This window comes from Rattus norvegicus, chromosome 10 (genome assembly GCF_021556685.1).
Source record: "Rattus norvegicus strain SHRSP/BbbUtx chromosome 10, alternate assembly SHRSP_T2T, whole genome shotgun sequence".
Lineage (NCBI taxonomy): Eukaryota > Metazoa > Chordata > Mammalia > Rodentia > Muridae > Rattus > Rattus norvegicus.
In genome coordinates, this window is record NC_141543.1 from 17,621,006 (window position 1) to 17,643,505 (window position 22,500).

At 46.8% G+C, this 22,500-nt stretch overlaps 2 protein-coding genes across 2 annotated transcripts; both read right to left on the reverse strand.

Annotated features, from left to right (window-relative positions):
- Positions 1-1,146: 1,146 nt before the first annotated feature.
- Positions 1,147-9,194, reverse strand: Zfp174 (zinc finger protein 174). Its single transcript, NM_001421389.1, is given in 3 exon segments — positions 1,147-3,830; positions 6,987-7,206; positions 8,127-9,194. Coding segments are annotated over 3 exon segments (1,221 nt in total). The 5' UTR covers positions 8,529-9,194; the 3' UTR covers positions 1,147-3,231.
- Positions 9,195-15,813: 6,619 nt separating this feature from the next.
- On the reverse strand, positions 15,814-16,752 carry Or2c1 (olfactory receptor family 2 subfamily C member 1). The gene is given in 1 exon segment (NM_001000493.1): positions 15,814-16,752. A coding segment is annotated over 1 exon segment (939 nt).
- Positions 16,753-22,500: the final 5,748 nt, after the last annotated feature.

A 22,500-nucleotide genomic window follows, 5' to 3' on the forward strand; every position in this document is an offset into this window, starting at 1 on the left:
CCATCAACCAATGGATGGAATGAAGGCCCCTTCCTACACAACGAGGGAGCGAAACACTGACATGTGACATGATGTGCACAGAAGATACTGTCTCCAGTGGCATAAGCTGTGACAGGAGCAGGCAATGACTACCAGTGTTTAAGGGTACTTCTCTGTGACACTGACAATATCCTGAAACAAGACTGTGGTGACAGAGGCACAGCTTTAAATACTGTATAGTAACCACTGAACTGTGTACTATAAATGCACAAGTTTTCTGGTGCATGTAATACTTCAATGAAGCAATAAAAAGAGACATTTCAGTTTTGGGAACAGTTGGAGGGAAAATTGAACAGTCTTTGGCACTGTGAGGAGACTCTGCCAATTTTATTGGGAGAGACAGTTGTATTGTGGGATTGGTTTACACTTACCTGCTGGATAGGAAACAACGCTCTTTTGGTGCATAGACCTCCACTACCTGTCAACGTTTCCTTTCTCCTTGGGTCTCCCTGGGGCTAACTCAGGGATCAAACACCGAAAGCAGGAATAACCCCTAAGCTGACACCAGTATGTGCTAAGCAGGACCCAGAAATATGGCAGAGCCAATGGGATGGGCAGGAGGCAAGCTGATGTAAAAGGTGATTTTCTTATGTTGGGGTCCAGCAAAAGGACGCTGGCCACAGGGGACTAGGTCAAGACTCTGTGCAGAGGCTCTGGTGAAGCATGAATGGGGGAAGGAGATGAGGGAACGGCTGCATCTGAATACAGTACCCAAGAGCCTTCCGTGCCATCGGACCCTTATGCCATCAGTTGTCGGCAGGTGAGCCCCATGCAAAGGAAAACTGGGCTGGGGGCAGGCAGGCGAGGCAGCGGCATGAGCTTGACACCTTTGGGAAAAGAAAAATGTTCAATGTGAGCTTGTCACATAAAGGCTTGAAGAGGTGCCCAAAGGCGCTAAAGGATTACTGATGTGTAAGCTGAAGAGAGGAAACATACTATGAAATATCCCAAGTAGCAAAACTCTAGCAAGCGTTCCTCTGCTAACCCTCAAAACCTAGCTTCCGTCTTTTTGGATGTCCCATCCTGCAGCACAGTCAACGAGGGTCCAGAGGGTACCTGGGAGAGAATGGGGGACAAGAGACATGAAGAAGGACGCCAAGACAAGAGTCTGATCGAGGTGACGAGTTTAATGCTTGCAGGCTCTGGTTATATACAGTAGTAAGGCAGGGGGAAGAGGAAGTCTTCAGGGGGCCGGGAGACCCTGATGTACTAGCCAATAGGGTAGCTGGCTCACCCCTGTAGGATGTTGGCCTAGGTCTGGTAGGAAGTTGACCCTTAGCAGAAGGTCACAATCTGTGGGTCTGTAGGAAATTGGCTCCCAGCAAAAGGTCACAAGCCCTGGGTCTGTAGGGGTCTGTAGGGGTCTGTAGGGGTCTGTAGGGGTCTGTAGGGGTCTGTAGGGGTCTGTAGGGGTCTGTAGGGGTCTGTAGGGGTCTGTAGGGGTCTGTAGGGGTCTGTAGGGGTCTGTAGGGGTCTGTAGGAAGCTGGCTCCAACAAAAGGTCAGGAGCCTCCACTTGGCAAACCTATTGGACCACCAGATTGGTATCAGCACTTCTGTAAGTTTATCTAGAACATTAGGTTTTTTCCACTGAGCTTGTCCTTCAAGCTCAAATATATTCTTTGTGTGTCCTAATTAGCTCAATGTTGGGGTCTCAGGCAAGTTGGCTCCCCACATTTGGAGATCCCCTTTTAGTGACCAAGTTAACCCAAGACACACAGACATAGTAAGTTGACCAAATAACGGTCCTCCACAAAAGGAACGTTTTATACTACTGAAGATCTTGAGATGTGGGGATTACCCTGCCATACACAACATGTTTGCACTCAACTGTTATAGCACCAGTAGAAAACAAATTCAGACATGACTAAGAAGTTACTACAAGGCAGCAGAGAAGGTGGTCTAGAGGAAAGTGTGTGTGTGTGTGTGTGTGTGTGTGTGTGTGTGTGTGTAAGGCCAGGCTGAATATTGAAGGTAAAGGCAGTGACTTGATATTGATGCCTTCAGAAGAATGGCCACCATGATATATAATACGTTTATGTATGTGTATATATGTACACACACACACACACACACACACACACACACACACACAATCTGCTGGACAGAGAAAGAGGACGCCTTCTCCAGGGTAACTACTGACTGGGCTCTACTTTCTACTTTAAGAAAACAAGATTTTGGTATGGAAAGGTGTCCCAGACCCTGTTCTGGAACTCTAACATTTTATATAAATATATTATTCTGTCATTTAAAAAAGGCTATGGAGGTACAATTCACCTATCATAATTTAATCTATCTCAATAACTTTCCTGCAGTCCTTAACCGTATACCCACCCCATGACCTAACTGTAGACACTGAGCATACCTAGTCACAGTGTTAAAGCTAATGGGTTACTCGAGAACGGAGAATCCCCTGCCCTCCAGAGCCGTACTTCCTTCTCCCGGGGGCTCTCCCTTATAGCCTGGGCTAGAGTTGGGACGCCTTTTGTAAATCAAAAGATCCCTCGAATATAACTTAAATGAAAGTGCCATCTACTTACTTAGGAACTGTTACATCACATAAATATATCCCTATTCTCAAATTGTGTTTTGTTAAGAAGTTACAGCAGGGTGTGGGGTCACACACGTTTTTACGAGCTCTTGGGAGGCAGAGGCAGGTAGAGCTCTGAGATCCAGGCCAGACTGGTCTACAGAGTGAGTTCCAGCACTGCCATGGCTATGTAGAGAGACTGGTCTTAAAAATAAGTAATGAAAAGCCATCACCACTAAAAAAGTTAGCTGCAGAAAGACTATGGAGGACTCTCCGGTCACTGCTTTCTTGGTATTCTTGAGCACTGCTCAAGTGTGCACATGAAAACAACTCTATTTTAGAAGAGAAAGCAACAAGGAGAATTTAATTAAGGATTAATTAATTAATTGAAGCCACCTGCAGCTCATCCTCAGTAACCGGCCTTCACTCTGCCGAGACCGCAGCTCTCGGCGGCCCGCACCCGGATCAGCTGTCCTTACCCAGAAGCCCCATCGGCCTCTTTTTGAGGTCCTTTCCACTTGATTATTCACCCATCACTCCCCACGGGCCGATCGCTCGCTCGCTCTGTTGTGAGTCACAAAGATACTCTGTGATAAACAGGCCAGTAAGAGAAGGGCGAGACCAGAAGCCTTTCCCTAGGACTCTACAGCAAACAGCACCGCTTCAGTTCCCGTGGTGGAGCCTATGGTGCTGGTGGAGGTTTGAGCTTTGGCGAAAGCACTTGCCACAGTGGCTGCACTGGTATGGTTTCTCCCCAGTGTGGATTCTCTGGTGCAGTTTCAGAGTTGACTGCCTCCCAAAGCAGTTTCCGCACTCCCCACAGATGTAGGGTCTCTCCCCGGTGTGCACTCTTGTGTGTCGCTTCAGCTCTGAATTCCACGTGAAGCTTTTCCCACAGTCGTCACATCTGTAAGGTTTGGCTGAGTGGGCTGCCTGGTGACCAAGCCGCTGCAGAAGGCTGCTCAGGCTCCTCCTGCCTCCTCTGCTTCTCTTTAGCTCTCTCAGCGGGGGTCCCCTGAGGGGGTTGCTGATATATTCCAGCTCTCTGCAATGTCTCTGGTAGTGGGGAAGTGGCTTGGGAGACTGTGGGGGTCTGACCTGCCACTGCAACAATCGGGGGTCACTTGCGGTCACCCCTCCTGGCTCAGGGCTGTGCAGGGTACCCCCTTTAGGTCTTCCACGTAAGACTGTGCATGCCTTTGCGCCTCTGGTGCCCTCCGGGTGTGGATTTTCCTTGTCATCACTTCTCATTCTGGAGGACTCTGTAATTAGAAAGAATATGCTCGGGGCTGGGGATTTAGCTCAGTGGTAGAGCGCTTGCCCCAGCTCCGGAAAAAAAAAAGAACCAAAAAAAAAAAAAAAAAAAAAAAAAAAAAAAAAAAAAAAAGAATATGCTCTGTTTTCTGCACTTAGAAGAAAGAACTCCAGGAAAAGAAGTTTTAATATGTTATGAGGTTTGTCAGAGGGTCGGCAGCCTTCTGCTGGTGACACGTGTGCATCAGCCTCCCCTGTACCCATCAACAAGGGGCTCTGTACACTTGATGTTGGTAAGCCAGAATCTCCGAGGCTTAGGCCTGGAAATCTGCAGTTAGCTAGTGCTAACTAGCTATAAATCCCTAATTTATAGTAAAGCTAGGGACCAAATTCTCCTTCTGTCCTTCCAATATTTAAGAAAAGGTATAGAAAAACAGAATAGAAAAAGATCAGAACGAAGTACCAACCAACAATGAAGAAGGAAGCAACAATGAAGAAGTTATTGATTGACAGCGTCTACCGTATCACCTAGGTTGACTTCAAACTCTAGGGCCGAAGTGACCCTCCAAGTAGCTGGGGCCACAGACGTGCACTGCTGCACCTGGGTAAAGTCGGGTTAAAACCCCAATACTCAAAACAATTATTTGAATAAATATCTCTCCCTTACACGGACAAAGACGGACAGCCTCCTTCCCTTGAAAGGATGATAAGTCCAGGGACTATGTTGTTTTTCTCATTACACAGTTGACAGCCTAAGTATTTAGAAAATGGAATACAGACTGGATGTGTATCCTAGTTAGTCCACCTTCTGACAGGACTGAGGATCAAGATGGATCTGAACTAGGCTGGGCCAGGGAAGTGGAGAATCAGTGAAGCATTTGGCAACAGGGCCTGCAAAGTGCAAAGCTTGTTCTCATGAGCTGTAAACACACTCGCTGTGGCAGCCACCAGAGAGACGTGACTGCCTAGCACTCAAAGTGCTTCATGGGGCTGAGGCGCTGAGTTCTAACTTTTCATTCATTTAACACGCAATGAGGAGCTCAGACAGTATCGCCAAGTGATTTCATCAAGGTTTTGCTCTGTTCACTTTCTGAGACGGGGGTCTCGAACGGTTCAGGCTGGTCTCAAACTCACGGCATACGGGAAGATGATGGTAAGCACCTGACCTTCTGCCTCCACCTCCCCGGTGTTGAGATCCTGGGCTCTCATCACCATGCCTGCCTTCATCAAGGTTCTCAAGAACAATCACTGGATTCTCACAAGAATCTCAGTCTGACTGAACATCTACCTAAATTTATGTGCTGTCAGTCCCCAGTGTAGAAGTATCAGGAGGTGACTGAGTCATAAAGATGGAGCCCTCATGAATGGAACTGGTGTTTCAGCTGCTGTTTTTCTTTTCAGCCACATGGGACACATGGCAGGTGCTACCTTGTGGTCCTCAGACACTGCACCTGGTGGTACCAACTTTGGACGTGTGTGTGTGTGTGTGTGTCTGTATGTGTGTATGTTGGGGATGGTTGTTTGTAGGATTGTGTGTGTGTATTAGGGATGTTTGTATGTTTGTGTGTGTTAGATGGTTATATGTTTGTGTGTGTGTGTGTGTGTGTGTGTTAGATGGTTGTTTGTATGTGGGTATGTGTTAGGGATGGTTGTTTGTAGGATTGTGTGTGTGTGTATTAGGGATGTTTGTATGTTTGTGTGTGTGTGTGTGTGTGTGTTAGGAGACGGTTATAGGATTTGTGTGTGTGTTAGGGATGGTTGTTTGTAGGATTGTGTGTGTGTGTGTGTTAGATGGTTGTATGTTTGTGTGTGTGTGTGTGTGTGTGTGTTGGGGATGGTTGTTTGTATGTGGGTGTGTGTTTGGGATGGTTGTTTGTAGGATTGTGTGTGTGTGTGTTAGATGGTTGTATGTTTGTGTGTGTGTGTGTGTGTGTGTGTTGGGGATGGTTGTTTGTATGTGGGTGTGTGTTTGGGATGGTTGTTTGTAGGATTGTGTGTTTGTGTGTGTGTGTGTGTGTGTGTTGGGGATGGTTGTTTGTATGTGGGTGTGTGTTAGGGATGGTTGTTTGTAGGATTGTGTGTGTGTGTGTTGGGGATGGTTGTTTGTGTGTGTGTGTGTGTGTTAGGAGACGGTTATAGGATTTGTGTGTGTGTTTGGGATGGCTGTTTATAGGATTGTGTGTGTGTGTGTTGGGGATGGTTGTTTGTGTGTGTGTGTGTGTGTTAGGAGACGGTTATAGGATTTGTGTGTGTGCTTGGGATGGCTGTTTGTAGGATTGTGTGTGTGTGTGTTGGGGATGGTTGTTTGTAGGACAAAGCGTGTGTGGAGGTCACAGGACACACCTTACAGGACTGATTCTGTTCTTCCATCCTGGGGGCCCCAGAGACTGAAGTCAGGTTGTCACACTTGGTGGCAAGTGCCTTTACCCACAGAGCCATCTCACTGGCCGGGACATATAATTTAATAAACATATGGAATAATGCCAAACATAACTCATTAGAGAAATGAAAATCAAAACCTTAAGGGATATTACATCATCATGAACCAGCTGGAAGGAAGTGCTGGCGAGGAGATGGAAAAGCACCCTCCGTTTTGTGGACAGGACCCTCAGACGGTGCAGCCCTTGACAAATGAATCCAGCAATTCTTCAATAAACAAGCAAGCTAAAAAAAAAAAAAAAACCAAATGGGCCGGGTATGGTCACGTAGGCCTTTAATCCTGGTCCTTGGGAAGCAGAGGCAGGTGGATCTCTCTGAAGGCTAGCCTGGTCTACATAATGAATTCCAGACCAGCCTGAGCTGCACAGTGAGATACTGTCTCAAAAAAAATTATCATATGTAATTTTAAAAGGCCAGGAAAATGGGTTAGTAAGCAAAGGCTCTGGCTACTCAAGTCCAGAGACCAGGGTCTGATCTCTACAACCCAACGAAAGTTAGAAGGACAGAAATGATTCCACAAAGTTGTCCTTTGACCTCCATATGTGCACTGTGACACCCCCCCAACACACACACACACACACACACACACACACACACACACACACACACAAATACACAAATAAATAATAAATTTTAAAAGACGTGTATATGCAACACAAATTGCATTTGCAGAACCATGAGAGGCCATGATGGAAAAAGGCCACTGAGAGGATCCAGAGTGTTACCTGTCTCAGTCAATCTGAGGGCTGGTTCCTGGAGGAGAGACTTCTCCCAGTGGTGGGGACTCAGCTGCTCATGAGATCTTTCCCAGGAAGGCTCTTCCAGAGAGTTCTCTTGAATATCTCTGCTAGGAGTCTGGGGTTGAAAGTCTCGAAGTTCTTGTTCTATAAGCTGAGCTCCTGTTTTCTCCAGGAGCACCTTCTGCCCTTGCATACAAACGGTCACCTAGGAAAGGGCTATCCATTAATTCTCCATTCCTTGATGGACTGGGAGCAACATGCCACCCACTGCTACAGAACGACAGACCTCTTTACCCTGGGAAGACCTGGTAATGACCTAAAGTCCAAATTCCATAGAGACCCCCAAAAGCAGGTGAAGGGAAGAGCATGCAGAGCAAAAACAATGAGGCTGCCTCACAGTCAGCCCAGCACACTCCCCAGGTGGGTGCCCACAGCTTGGGCCAAGATCATCAAAAGAGGGCCGGCAAAAATACCAGACTCATGAACAATGCTCCCTGGATCTCCCACCCCTCTCTACTTCTGCTAGAAATAGGCCCTGTGGGAACAGAACCAGTATGGAAGGGGCCACTGAAAACCATTCCTACTTGGTTTTTCTGTCAGAGGGGGCCAGGATACTCAGCTTTAACAAGGCTGCCCCACTTGCTTTCCCTCAGTGGCTCCAGCTGGGGTTTCACTTGGGGGAGGGGGTGGGGCCAGACGGTAACACCAGAGAACTGAGCTGAGACTTCCCCATTCAAAAGCAATAGGGTAGGCACTTCACTGGAACACAGTCCACAGAGCTTCACCAAAATTAGTTTCTTAGGGAACAGGCTAGACCTGTGGGCTAAGAATTCTGATTGTAGCAAAGCTTCAAGATGTGGGCCAGGGAAGATCTGACAGGAGAGATTCCTTAAAGCTACGGTCCCGGGGTCTATGAAGGAATAGCTTACTCCTCTGTTTCATCACTGAGTGCCAGGGGCTCCGGTTTTCTGAAACTCTGTTACGACTTTGTGGGTCGGGATAAGGGAAGTTCCTCCAGGCTGGAAGAACTTTTGAAGCCATCCAGTCCTCTGGAATCTCTAACTAACTAGGGATTGTGAGACAACAAAGACATTACCTAAAACCCGCAGAGAAAGGACTCCTTACCCACTGCTTTGGTTTTTTAGACGCTGTGTGCAAATCTTCCACCAGGGTCACAATCTCCCTGCTGCTCTTTGGATATCGATGCCAGACCTGTGCCTGGATCTCTGGAGGTAGGATGACCAGAAACTGCTCCATCACCAAGAGCTCCAAAATCTGCTCTTTAGTGTGTAGTTCAGGCCGCAGCCACTGTCTGCAGAGCTGTCGAAGGCAGGAGAGCGCTTCCTGGGGCCCAGACACTTCTTGATAACAAAAGTGTCTGAAGCTCTGTCGAGAAAGCTCCGGATCAGGACTGGCTTTTCGCTGAGTGGGGGTGCGTTTTTCTTCCAGCTTCATTATTATGTGTCTCTCTTGCTTGTCAGAATCCTCAGTGGGGTTACTCAAAGTTATTTCCATTTTAGCTGCCATCTTGGGGGCTCTGGGAACAATGTCACTCTAATCACGAACTGATTACGTCTTCTGGGTCATTGCTCTGGAGAAATCTGATGGCTAGAAAAATGTTAGGAATGAAGCTCCTTGGAAGTGTTAGGGAAGGGCCACAAAGACATACTTTTATCATCTGCTAGTCTTTATCCCAGACTCTGAAGACAAGATAGTTCCTGGTCTTTTCGTCAGTTTTTAAGGAGAAAAGTCATAACGTCCCAGAAGGGCACTGGAAGGAGTATTTTATTTTGGTATCTGGCGAAATTCACAACACGATCTAACAGGCTGGTAGAGGAATCCCCAGGGAAAGTTTAAGATATCTTGCGGGTAGTTCGCACCAACTCTCCCGCATCTGGCAGACACCGACCTGATCCAGTACCTCAGAGCGAAGCAGAGCCAAGGCCACAGCGCGGCCACAACGTGGTTAGGGGTAGGGAATGCGGTTCCGCGGCGGCCCAGCCAGCTCGGCCTGGCGAGGCTGCAGCAAGGGGACACGCAGGTCCACCGCAGTGTTGGGTGTCAGCTCCAGTAGCCACCTGCGACGCCAAGTTCTGAGGCAGCTTAGAAGCCAGCGCCAGCCTGCAGGTGACCCACCTTTCCAGAGACTGGACACCGGGAACCTAGAGCACAGTCTAGGGGCGGGGCCGGAGCCCGGCCGCGGAGACGCCCACTGGCTCCAAGAGCTACCCACGAGAAGGCCCGCCTCTCCTCTACAGGATTGGGTCTCCGGGACATCGATAATCGTTTATTAGCCGTTTGACCTATCAATCAGTCGCAGTGCCTCCTGGGAGTGGTAGTCCAGTGGCTAGTCCAGGAGCGTGCGCAAAGTGCTGCCTAATTCCTAGATAGTTGGCAATCGCTCTGTTGGTTGAGGAAATTTGGGAGAGCAGGAAGTGCGGGGCTCGAGCGAGTCCTCCGTATGGAGGGCTCTTCAGGTCAGGTATCACATTGGCTAGGAGACCCTCCCTCTCAGTCTGTGTGGTACTTGTGTGGTACCCAGGTGTTGGATGAACCCGCTGAAACTTTTCTCTGATCTCACCTCTAGGGTTTTTCCTGCTCTGTATGGTCTAAACCTCTCAAATGACTCAACGAATGCTAATAAGTAGGGGGGAAAAGTAGTCTGCCCACCACAAGGGCTGTCAACCTGGTACCATCTACGATGTGCAAGGGCAATCCCTGTCTTCACAATCAATGAAGCAGTAATTCAGTGATGAATGGAACATAATGTGGGAGGCTTTAAACCAGGAGAGCATCTATTAGACTTTCTTGAGTTTTGCGAGTTACGGGATATGAGAGAAAGGGTAAAGCAACTACAACTTGTATTACTGAAGATCGACCTTAACTTTTCCACACGTCTTCCTATGCTTGGAGACTTTAGACCCTCTCCTCACATACTAACGGCTTAGCATTTCCAAAAACCATTTCTCTATGGCTTTTGCCTTTCTTCCACAGTTCTCTTTTATTTTAAATTTATTTTTAGGTGTATGGTGTCTTGCCTGTATGTATGTATGTATGTATGTATGTATGTATGTATATGAACCACATGCATGCCTGGTGCCCATGAAAGCCAGAAGAGAATGTTGGAATCCCCTGAAACCGGAGAGTTGTGAGCTGTCTGTCATGCGGGTGCTGGGAATCAAACCCCGATCCTCTAGGAGAGCAGCTAGTGCTCTATACAGTGAGCCACCTTTTTATTTCTTTTCTTTTCTTTTTTTTTTTTTTTCGGAGCTGGGGACCGAACCCAGGGCCTTGCGCTCGCTAGGCAAGCGCTCTACCACTGAGCTAAATCCCCAACCCCCGAGAGCCACCTTTTTATTTTTACTTTTTATATACAATCTTTTTGTGGTTTTGAGACTTCTCACAATGTGGCCCAGTGTATAATCCTTCCATCTCTGCTTCCCCAGTACTGGATGATAGACACGTGCAAGCATGCTCTAGAAAACTCTTAATTATTTTTTTTCTTGAGGCTGAGAGACAGCTCGGTTGATATAGTGCTTGCCACACAAGCAGGAGGACCCATGTGAAAAATCTGGATGTGGTGATGAGCTCTTGTAATCCTGATGCTGGGGGGGAGGTGGAGGGAGGGCAGGTGGACCATTGGAATTCCACTTACCCTAGCCTAGGTACTAATTTCTAGGCCAATGAGAGGCTCTGCCTCAAAATAACAAGGTGGAAAAACCAAGCAAGCAAACTAAGGTGCCTGGAGGCAGGTGCTTGCTCTTCTAGAGGACTTGAGTTGTATTCCCAGCACTGGTCAGGCAGCTCACAATCATGTATAACTCCAAATCCAGGGGATCCATCACCTCTGGCCTCCACTGCTACCTCACATGTACATACCCACACATAGGCAAGCATACCTACACATAATTTAAAGTAATAAACAAATCTTTAAAAAGCAGCCGGGTATAGTGATGCATGTCTTCAATCCCAGCACTCAGGAGGCAGAGGCAGGCTGATCTCTGCGAGTTCAAGGCCAGCCTGGTGTACGGAGTGAGTCCTAGAACAGCCAGGCCACATAAGACTCTGTCTTGAGAAAAACAAGAGTTTTAAAAGCATGTAACAAACTGTGGAGCCCAGCATGGCCCCGGTGGGGACATAATGACATGGCTACCTGTCCCAAGTTTATTGTTTGTGCTTAACAAAGGCAGACAGATCTCTGAATTCTCTTGCACTGTTAAGAAAAAAAAATGTGCTTGCTATCTCTTAAGAATCAAAGGGCTAGGGCTGGAGAGATGGCTCAGCAGTTAAGAGCACTAACTGTTCTTCCTGAGGTCCTGAGTTCAATTCTCAGCAACCACATGGTGGCTCACAACCATCTGTAATGAGATGTGAGGCCCTCCTCTGGTGTCTAAAGACAGCTACAATGCACTCATATCTATAAGTATTTTTAAAAAAGAATCAAGAGGCTAGCAAGGAGTGCTGACTCATAAGATAAAAGGAAACCTGGAGTAAATGACTGGATTGATATGCAAAGTAAAAGACTGGACCTGTGTTCTGCAGGGGATGAGTTAGGTAGAGAATTCTTTTGTATGAAAAGAGAGAACAGCTGTGGGTGTGTGAACCTCTCTAGGACAGACAGAACGCAGGGCGCTAGGCTGCATTTCACTCTATGCTCATTGTGGAGAATACCACTTCCTCAGGGTGAACCAGAGATTAAATACCTTTTGCGGGAAGGAATGTCCAGAAGGGAAGCTCATTGGCTAAACCCTCAGGGCTTCTAGATACCTCATTAGCATGGAGAACTCTGCCTTGTGTGCTATTAGTAGCCATGTTCCTTACGTGGGGAGCTGTGGTCACTTGTTCCAGGTCAGGGATCTGGTTAGGAGTAAGTGAAACACCTGCCATCCTCAGGTATGAGGGGACCGGGGTTTCTGAACCCACTCAACCTTACTATGGTTTTGCACATGGTTCACTGCCCCACAAATTGCTTGAAGAACTGGCAGACAGACAGGCAGACAAGCAAGCAGGACATGGACAGAGAGATCTCTTAGAATAGCAGTTAGAACACACGTTGTGAGCTTGGATTCGACTTAGTGTCTCTCAGAACCCATCTCCATGCCGAGGTGCTGGTCCTTGGCAACAAGCAAAAACCTAATCAAGATGTCTGCTAAGAGAGTGTTTAAAAATAACTCTTGGCCTTTTTCCCCAGCACCAGGAGTGAGAGAGGTGGAGCAGGGGTGTCCTAATGGAGGCTGCCTTTCTTTCTTTCTTTTTTTTTTTTTTTTCATTTTTCTTTTTTTTGGAGCTGGGGACCGAACCCAGGGCCTTGCACTTGCTAGGCAAGCGCTCTACCACTGAGCTAAATCCCCAACCCCGCTGCCTCCCTTTCTGTGAAGGTAGTGGTGCTGGGGTTGCAGTTGCTGCAAGATCTCCAGGGGCTCCCGGAGTAATGTTTACAGCCCCCTCCCAACTCACCCCCACCTGGCAGTTGCTGGGCTCTGTTCCTGGAAGGAATCCACTGAGGCAGTGTTGGAGAGGTCTGAGGGCTGTCGGTCAAACGCCCTCAAGACACCTACAGATTCATTTTCTCATTTATTGAAGTAGTAGAGATCGAATGGAGAGCCTCTTGCATTCCAAGCAAGCATCTGTGTGGAGAGCTTTTGGGGCCGCTTGGCAGGAATTAGACATTGGACCAGGACAAGGAAGTAGGGCTACTCTAGGCAGGAATTAGACATTGGGCCAGGACAGGGAAGTTAGCTCAGGCAGGAATCTAATTTTAAGCTAGAGTAAAGAAGTAGGCTTCAGGCAAGAATCTGACTTTGGGCTAGGACTGGGAGGTAGACTCAGGTATGTTGGTCATCCTGATAGGCCTTAGAAACAGTGACCACAGGGCTTTGTTTATTGTCTCACTCGTTCCTTAATCTGGAACTGGCCTTATTACTTGCATGTATTAAAATGGTATAAAATCAGACTAGGAAAAAATACATTCACCTCAGCCGCAGAACTGGCTAGAGTCATGCTACAATGCTGTCTAACTGTCTTTTTTTTTTTTTTTTTTTTGGTTCTTTTTTTCGGAGCTGGGGACCGAACCCAGGGCCTTGCGCTTCCTAGGTAAGCGCTCTACCACTGAGCTAAATCCCCAGCCCCATCTTTTTTCTTTTTAATCCTAGCTCCTGCACTGGAGAATCTGTTGACTGACTAAGGTGACTTGGTCAGTCTGTCATCTCACTGAGTTGTACATCATTGCCTCAACCATTTTGTTTTTTAATAATAATTTTTGAGAATTTTTTTATTTAGTTAATTACTTTCTATGTATTTGGGTGTTCTGTCTGAATGTATGTCTGTGCACCAGGTGCATGCCTGGAACCTTTGGAGGCCTGAAGAAGGCATTCAATCCCCTGAGACTGGAGTTAAAGACAGTTGTGATCCACCATGTGGGCGCTGGGAATCAAACCTGGGGCCTCTGGTTTGACAGCCTCTTGGCTCTCCAGCCTCCATTGTTGATAATTTCATACTGTGGGCATGAAAGTGTGATCATATTCATCCCTCAATTTTTTTTTTTTCGGAGCTGGGGACCGAACCCAGGGCCTTGCGCTTCCTAGGTAAGTGCTCTACCACTGAGCTAAATCCCCAGCCCCCATCCCTCAATTTTTAAAGGCAGAGCAAGTGGACATAGTAGAGCTCACTTCTAATCCCTGCACTCTGAAGTCTCAGGCAGGAGGGTTGCCATGGGCTGAAGGCCACCCTGACCTACAGCAAAAAGTACTAAGTCATTAGGGATTCTTTGCAGCAGAGACCCGTGATGCCCTTGCTTCACTCCCAGTGACCTTTTTCTCCCTTTCCGCCATGGCTTCCACTCCAACTCCTAGTCAATTTTAAGGAGTCATACTTTCCAGAAGGACATTCTGAACTCCAAAATGTTTAAAGAATGGCTCTATTTTCTCCCTGTATTTCTTGTAGTTATTTCAAAACTCAAATGAATTGAGAAGAGGAAACAACTGCCCTGTCTATTTGTAATTACGACTCCCATGAGCCAGCCACACTCTGCTTCCAGATTAATTGCAGGAGCTTGGGCATCAAAAGCTTGTCTCCGAGAACCTGATCTGATCTGATCTGATCTGATCTGATCTGAGTGTGCTGATTGGCATTTTGTGCCTTCAAGATGATATACTTTGACGAGATCACCAAGGTACTGCTAGTTGGCTCATCCCGGAGACTTGGGAAACTAAGTTGTGGCTTTGATCTGAACTGGAGAAACAAATTTAGGCTAGGATAATATTAGGGGAATTACGAAAAATTGGAAGGGAAAAATGTATCATCGTTTGTTCCGTTCTATCCAAGGGACAAGACAACCCAAACCAGCAAATGTGAAATGGTCTGCATGGAGCGGTTGGTTCTTACCATAAGAAGGTGATGGATAACACTTAGTATAATTTCACTCACTAGCAATCACCAAGCATAGACTTAGTAACAGGTGTGCAAATAAATAACAGATATGGAAACGGAGCTGAAGATCCTTTGAAATGACTCCTAAAACCTATTGATTTTCTTTTTTCTAATAATGTAGCCACTGAGCAACTGTCCCATGTTAGGGTGGCTTCTGTTAGGGGAAAGGGTGTGTGAATTGTATGAGCTTTTTTAAAAGTCATTCTATTAATGAGCAGAGTCATTTAAGATAATACAAGAAGATAGAAGAAAAGGAAAATAAAAACTGGAGAGAATTCTTAGAAGAAATTTTATGAAAGATTATAAGTTAAGTTGAAGTATATACTAAGGTAGAGACAGAGGAGGAAGCATGATAGAGATGAAGAAGTCATCACGAGGAGAAATGGACCTGAGCACATGACCAGAAAAAACAGCAAGAATCTGGGGTACATGGCTGGGGAGGTAGCAAAGCCAGCAGTTAGAAGAATAGATTGAAGATAACCATAGTCCGAGTGTCATTTATTTGTAAGCTAGTCCGGGATAGGCTTAAATTGGTTGTACTACAATGTAGGTGTTAAGGTGCCAACACACAAGTTTCTTGGGGTAAGTTTTTCCCTAAATAGATTGCTGGGTTTCTGGGACAGTAGTGCTGGAAGACTAAAACTTGAGGCAGAGGACATGCTTAACGGACAGACTACCCTCCTAAACTTGCTTGAGAAGTCATAGCATATCCCACAATCCACTGAGAAGACTGGTCGCAAACCGGATGACTCTGGCTGTTAGCGGCAACGATTCAAATAAAGTCAGACGGAGACATTTTGGGTTAGCATTGACAGGCAAATGGCCTTGCCTAAATTTCTCACTAATTATCACATTGGGTAGAAGGTAAACTTGGATGCAGACATACAGAAAAGGGTAATCAGGTGAGAAGGAGGTGGGAAGCACGAATAGTTAGCCTGCAGTGTTGAGAAGAGACAGAGAACTGGACCACGATGATGGACGGCTAAGATGCCAAGATGAATTCTATTTCCATCTGAGGTTGATACTGCCTGCGTGAATTCATGGAGTTATAGCAAAATTATACAAGAAACGTCACGTTTCTTTCCTTAGAAAATAAAAATTCAGCGGGATTATGTTATAATACATAACGTGGACCTAAGAGTCAGGGACTGTGAGAGAGATCTGTGCCAGGTCAATAGTCCCTGGACCCACTACGATACATACCTGCCTTGTTATCTGTGGTGCACACAGTAGTATTTCTGGAAAATAAACAAGGTTTCGAGTAACACTAACCATCTTCCAAAAGTGTTGTATTGTCAGGAACACGCCTTGGCTTTACTGATGATGGAACCCCTCATAAAAAGAATGCAAGAGGCAGTAAGTGATGGAGAAGATTGTGTTTTCCTCAGCTGGCTCCTCTTCCTTTCCCCAGCAGTCTTCCCAGGGCCCCCTTCACTTCTTTATTCCTTAGAGTATAGATGAGCGGGTTCACCATGGGCGTGACCACAGAGTAGAAGAGAGAAATGAATTTTCCCTGGTCCTGATTACTGCTCTTAGCTGGAAGCAGATACCCATAGATAGCAGAGCCATAGAAGAGAAACACTACCACCAAGTGGGAGACGCATGTATTGAAGGCCTTCCGCCGTCCCTCCACAGAGCGGATCTTCATCACGGCCTGAGCAATGAAGCAGTAAGAGACCAGGATGATGCTTAGCGGGACCGCAGTGAAGAAGGTACAAACACCATTGAGCACAGCCTCATTGAGACTCGTGTCCCCACAGGCCAATTTAATCATGGCGGGTACCTCACACAGGAAGTTGTCCACCTTCCGGTGTCCGCAAAACGGGAGCTGCAGAGTGAATGTTGACTGAATCACGGAGTTGCCTAAGCCACCCAACCAGCTAATAGCAGCCAGCACCCAGCAGAGCCGAGGATTCATGACGGTCATGTAGTGCAGGGGCCGACAAACTGCCACATACCGATCAAATGCCATTACCACGAGCAGAATGCACTCAGTAGCCCCCAGCCAAAGGAAAACATACAGTTGAGTCACACACCCACCATAGCTGATTGTCTTGTCTGGCCCCCATAAATTTTTCAGCATCTGAGGGACTGAACTGGTAGTAAAAGCCAGGTCCAGGGAAGAGAGGTTGCTGAGGAAGAAGTACATGGGCGTGTGGAGCCGCGCATCGAGGCGGGAAAGCAGGATGATGGTCAAGTTCCCAACCAGCGTCAACAAGTAAGAGGACAGGATGACAACAAAAAAGATGATCTCCAACTGGGGATGGTTGGAGATACCCATCAGAATGAAGCTCCCAGAAGAGATGTTGCTGCCCACCTCCATCGCCGGCTGCCCGGGTCACTGGAAGTCTGCTCTGAAAATCTCCAGGGCAGACAAGCGAGGAGGGGGCTACTGCCGAACCTGCGACCAGAATGCTCTTCAGGCTCCGCAGTTGAAGACCAATCCGCCCTTTCTGGCCGCGGCTTTCATGCAATCCCTGGCTGTCAGTTGAGCTGGGATATCAAAAGGGACCTAGCACAGAGATGAAAGGAGTGTCTTGTGAGGACGGACTACAGTTAGGGCGACAGGTCAGAGGGGAGCTGGCAAGTTAGATTAGATACCGACCTTCTCAAAACACCAGTTTCCTCAGCCAAGTTTCTCTATGCTCTGAGAAGTGAATTTGGAAAATCTCCGCAGAAGTTACTGATAGACGCCCCCCCCCCCCCAACCCCCACGGGCTTGAGAGACGGCTCAGCAGTTAAGAGCACAGGCTGCTCTTGCACGGAATCCATTTTTGGTTCTCACTGATCTTTTCTTGCAACAGCCTATAAGACCAGCTCCAGGGGCTGACACACACTTCTGGCAACTTCACAGATGTGAACATACCACCCCAAATTCCTGTATACATCATTTTTAAAAAGTCTTTTTTTTTTTTTTTTTTTTTTTGAGGCAGGTTCTCGTTATACATTCTAAGCCAGATTGGAAGTTGCTGTGTAGACCAAGCTAGCCTTAACGGAGATTCCACCTCCTCTGTTTTCTGAGTATTGAGACTAAAGGCATGTGTCACCATGCCCATCAAAACATAAAATCTTGAAAGAAATGTCTTTTCTCTGTCTTTGATAGTCTTCTCTTCTTGCATTGAAACTCCTGGTCTGGAAAGATCATCACGTGTCTATCGAATCACAGAACAACGAGATGGCAGGGAGCTGGAGAGATGCTCAGCTGTTGAGAGCTTTGGTTGCTCTCCCAGAGGACCAGGGTTCAGTTCCCAGCATCCACCTGGAGGCTCACAACTGTAACTCAAACGTCAGTGAGTCTGATGCCTTCTCCTGCCCTCCATGGGCACTGCATGCATGTGGTGCGCGCGCATACACACACACACACACACACACACACACACACACACACACACACACACACACACGCACATAAAATAAAAATAAATTTAAAAGACTAACAAGAAGACTGAATATTCACTATATACAAGAGGCATGAATTTGTCAGTGAAGAAGACACAAATACAAATAAAACACACGTGCCAAGAAAGCTTAAGTAAAACGTGTGGAAGATGAAGGTGGGTTTCCTGTAAGGAAGTTAAAACACTTTACATGTGTCCATAGTCATGGAAATTAAAGTCTACACTGTTTACTGCTAAACCAAGGAGCCATTCTTAACATCTCAAAAGCAGCAAACAGCCTTGTCAATAACAGGCCAATTAACATCTCCTTTCTTTGTGCACTGTGTGTGTGTGTGTGTGTGTGTGTGTGTGTGTGTGTGTGTACAGAAGTCAACCTTAGGTGTTACTCGTAGTCCTTGCTTTTTTATTTTTTAAATTATGGTGACCTGGGCTCGTTGATTAAGTCGAGCTGGCTGGCCATCAGCCTCAGGGAGCCACCTGTCTCCGAGCCCTGCCCAGTCCTGGGGTCACATGGTGTATTGTCACATCTAGCTTCTTGACAGACCACACCTGGCTTTTTATTTAGGTGCTGGGGATTGAACTCAGGTTCTCAGGCTTGTGTGACAAGCACTTTACCAGCTGAGCTATTTCTCCAGACTGCTCTTTCTACAGAGGTTTCTACCAAGGTCTTTTCTCTTCTTTAGCCTACTAAGTAAATGGATCTAAACAGGAAACAGAAATAATCCGTGGGTCATCTGGAAACCAACAGTTGGGAGAGAATTCTGTCGTTTCTCTGAACTGTGGCCTGTCTGTTCCACAGGAACCCCAGCTATTGGCCCAACCAGAAGACACATTGTTATTTAAGGGAAGTGCGTAGGTGAGCTTAGGGGCTCTTCTTGCAATCGTCAAGGTCCGCTTGACTAAAGATCGAAACTGCCCTCTTTAAACAACATATAACAAAATATTGGTAATCCTGGTGCTAGAATGCACACGGGAGTCTAAGAGGATTTTATGGATGTGAGTGCATGTGCAGGCGCATGTGTGTACATCTCTGGAGGCCAGCGGACGAACTTGGGCATCATTTCTTCTCAGTTACATTACTGTATTTCCTGAGACCTGCGGCTTACTCTTGGGCACACCTAGACCCAAGGATGAAAGCACAAACCAGACAAACAATGGACCAAGTCTGAGGACCTGGCAGTTGAGGACAAGGGATCAGTTAATAAGTACAGAACAGTGCTCACAGTTGATTCCCTGGGTACGAGACTTACAGGATGAATGGCACGGTCTGATCTGCCCCCGAGGAGCAGGTCCTGTTAAGTTACATTGACTTGATCCCCTCTGCCATACACAGGAGCATACTCTGAAGGAATTAGGATGGCTCGGCATACTGGAAAAAGAGTAAGATGTCAGGACCTCCCTTTGGGGAGTGCGTGAGGAGAACGGGCCATATTGTCAGACCGAGGCACATAGGAGTCCAACTAGGAAACAGCTCAGTGCTATTGTGCTGCACGGTGCAAACCTGCATGGCACCCTGAGGAGTGGAAATTGCATGAGTTTGTTTCTCAGAACTCAATGCCTGGTTCTCCCGACCACAAAGGCTGAGACCACGCAGGCGGACATGTGAACGGTTACCTGGTGAGGTCCTGGACCTCAGAGAACAAAAGGGAGTTAGATATTTGCTGAACTTACTGCTTTTGCTTCAGAGAAAAACACTGTAATCGAGTTGATGACCTCTTTTATTCTGGATGTTGAAAATAGGTGAACGACAATCTGTGGAGAAATTATATATCTCTGGGAAACCCTAAGCCTCATTTCAATGTTACCTGTGGTTAAGCTGCTATGCAATCACAGAGTACAAAAGGTGTAGCCTTATTTTCAGTGAACACATGAGCTATGGATTCAGTCTCCTTCCTCTGCACCTCCTCTTTGGGACCTGCACCCCTCTGGAGCTGAACTCCGGCACCAGGGATCCACCCATCTTGACTCCTGGAATATCAGCTCGTGTGACTCTATTCACTGGGGCTTGAACCTAGGCCCCAATGCTTGTGTGGAAAGCACTTCACATAACTGAGCTATTTCTCCAGCCTCAGGGAAGGAAGACTGCTTTTGCCGTGAGCAGAGGAGTCCTACCAGTCTGGGATGACAGGCTGTCAGAGCAGCTCCCAAGTCATCCTTGCATATTCATGTAACAATGGGGGAAAGGACCACGTCTCCTTTGCTTCTAAGGGAACTGCGTCTCCTTTGCTTCTAAGGGAACTGCGGGGCTCAGTTGCCCTGACTGTCTGTTTGGCAGTCCTCTTTGATGCATCCCTCCCTATTCTTTCGACTGGAGTGTTAACTCTCCACAGGAGATGAATGACATTGTTCTTGGCCGTTGCTCAGCTTCTCAGTCTGTGGAAGGCCAGAGGACTGTGGCTGCTCGGAAGTGTCCTACCTCCTTCTAGGCTCTCCTCTGCCCCTAACCGAGCAGTTTCAACCTAGAGGTAACGGGCAGAAAGAAAAATGAAAGATTGCTGCTAGAGTGGAGAAGCTACTCTAGTTCAAGAGGAAATACCAGACTGACCCCATTCCCGGCCGGACCTCGGCCGGAGCTGGAGAAAGCCCCAAGCTTGGTTAAGGGTCCCTCCACAGATACATTCAGTGACTTGACTGTTCCTCAGGGCCCCTTCTTCTCCTTTGTAGGGTCTTTTCTTTTGGTTTCTAGTTTCCTTACAACTTGGGAATGTATTATTTTGTTTAGTTTTGAGATGGTTTTACGTTGCACTAGCAGTCCAGACCTTATCATGTGCTCGAATCTGGAAGTAATAAATTAATCCAAACTTATTTACATTTCAGGAAGAGCATACAGGGGACAATATCGAACTTTCCATTCTGGAAATGATGCACTATGGGTGTTTTTTGCTTATGTCGTCCCTCCTGCCTCCCAGCTGAGGACCGAACCCAGGGCCTTAGAGCTTGCTAGGCAAGCACTGTACCACTGAGCTAAATCCCCAACCCCTCTCATTTTATTTTTTTGAGACGCAGTCTTACAAAGCCTAAAACTCTACATAATCAAGAATAACCTTGGATCACTTCCTGTACCACCAAGTGTGGATTTATGCATTACTGGGGCTTGAACCCAGAACTTCATGCATGCTAAACGAACATTCTACCCAGATCTACACCCTAGGTCTGGATATACCATTTACGGTATACATTAAACTCAGAAGCACCATGGTATAGGATTCTGTGAGGATAGATATAATTTTGAGGAATTGCTTACATGAAACGCCGCTGGTCCTTGCCTTTGTTTGTCTGTAAAACTAATTTGAAAATGCCACATACTGGGGTGGGGTAGTTCAGGACTGTTTCCAACTCCAGCTCCAGGGGGTCCAGTGTCTTCTTCTGGCCTCTTAGGGCACCGAGCAGATATTCACATATCCCCCCATATTAACATAGTTAAAAATAAATCTAAAAACAATGTGCCACGTGCTGAGAGAAGCAAGCAAGATGTACTTCTTCAGGGGAATCCTGGGGCTAGGAGTGTAGCTCAGTGGTAAGAACTTCCTTAGCCTGCCTGAAGTGCTGGGTTCAATCCCCAGCATGGCAAGGAGCGAGGAGGGACACATTGTATTTTTTCCCTTCCCCCCCATTCCCTAGCCTCTTACCTATTTCTTTCCCTAAACATCACAACTTTCTTTTGGCCCCTGTGGACTAGCTGCCTCTAGCCCGACGTTTGGGCTTGACTTTCTCTTAGGCAGAGGTAGTTCCTGGTCTGTCCCCACTTCATGAATGTGGGTGCCTGGCATTAAAGTCCAAATGTTGCACTGACATTATCCCAAGCGAAAAGATAATGGAATCCTTAGAAATAATTAAAAACAAAACACAACCACTGCACCCCTAGGCAGACCTGGTGGCAAATGTCTATAATTCTAGTACTTGTGGGTGGAGGCAGGAGGGTGGAGTTCAAGGCCAAGACTGGACTAGGCTACAGATACCCTGTATCAGAAAGGAAAAACAAACAACAACAACAACAACAAAAAACCCCAAAGGCAACTAACTAACCAACCGTGTTCGCTACTCCTAGGACTGCTAGAGTTTTAAATTATGCCTTATTTTTATTTATTCAAGAAATGGGAAAAATTTAATAAAAAAATGGATGATGGTGATATTTCCAAAGAGCTTACTTGTACCTGACTATTTTGAACAAAATAGTCTAAATTAATGTTTCTAATTGGTCAGAATGAATATATGTCTTTCAAAAATACTATTTTAGACAGGCAGGCAAGATTCACTAAACACAATAAAATCTTTTAAAGGCGGGACAAAGTCTGTGCTAGACTGCAGCCAATTGGTTTGCAGGTCTGAAGGAAACCTGATAATTGTGTTGCCTATTAGCAAGCAAAGCACTCACTCGCTGGCCTCCAGGCTTCCGCATAAGGGTGGCTCCTCTCAGCTCCTCTCACCCCGCTCCCTCCCTTTAACTTCTCCAGCTCCTGGGCTTCCCTCCTCCTGCTTCTCATTCCTTTGTAACCCTGCCATTTTGGTCTTATGCTCGCTTACTTTGTCCTCCTGCCCCTCAATCTTGGCCCTCTCTTCTCTTTGCTCTCTCCTCTCTTCTTCTCCCCGTCTTCTCTCAGGACCCGCTCCATTCTGCTGGCCAGGTTTAGTTTGCTGCTTTTTCCCAGATGCCTCATGCTGTACTCTCCCTC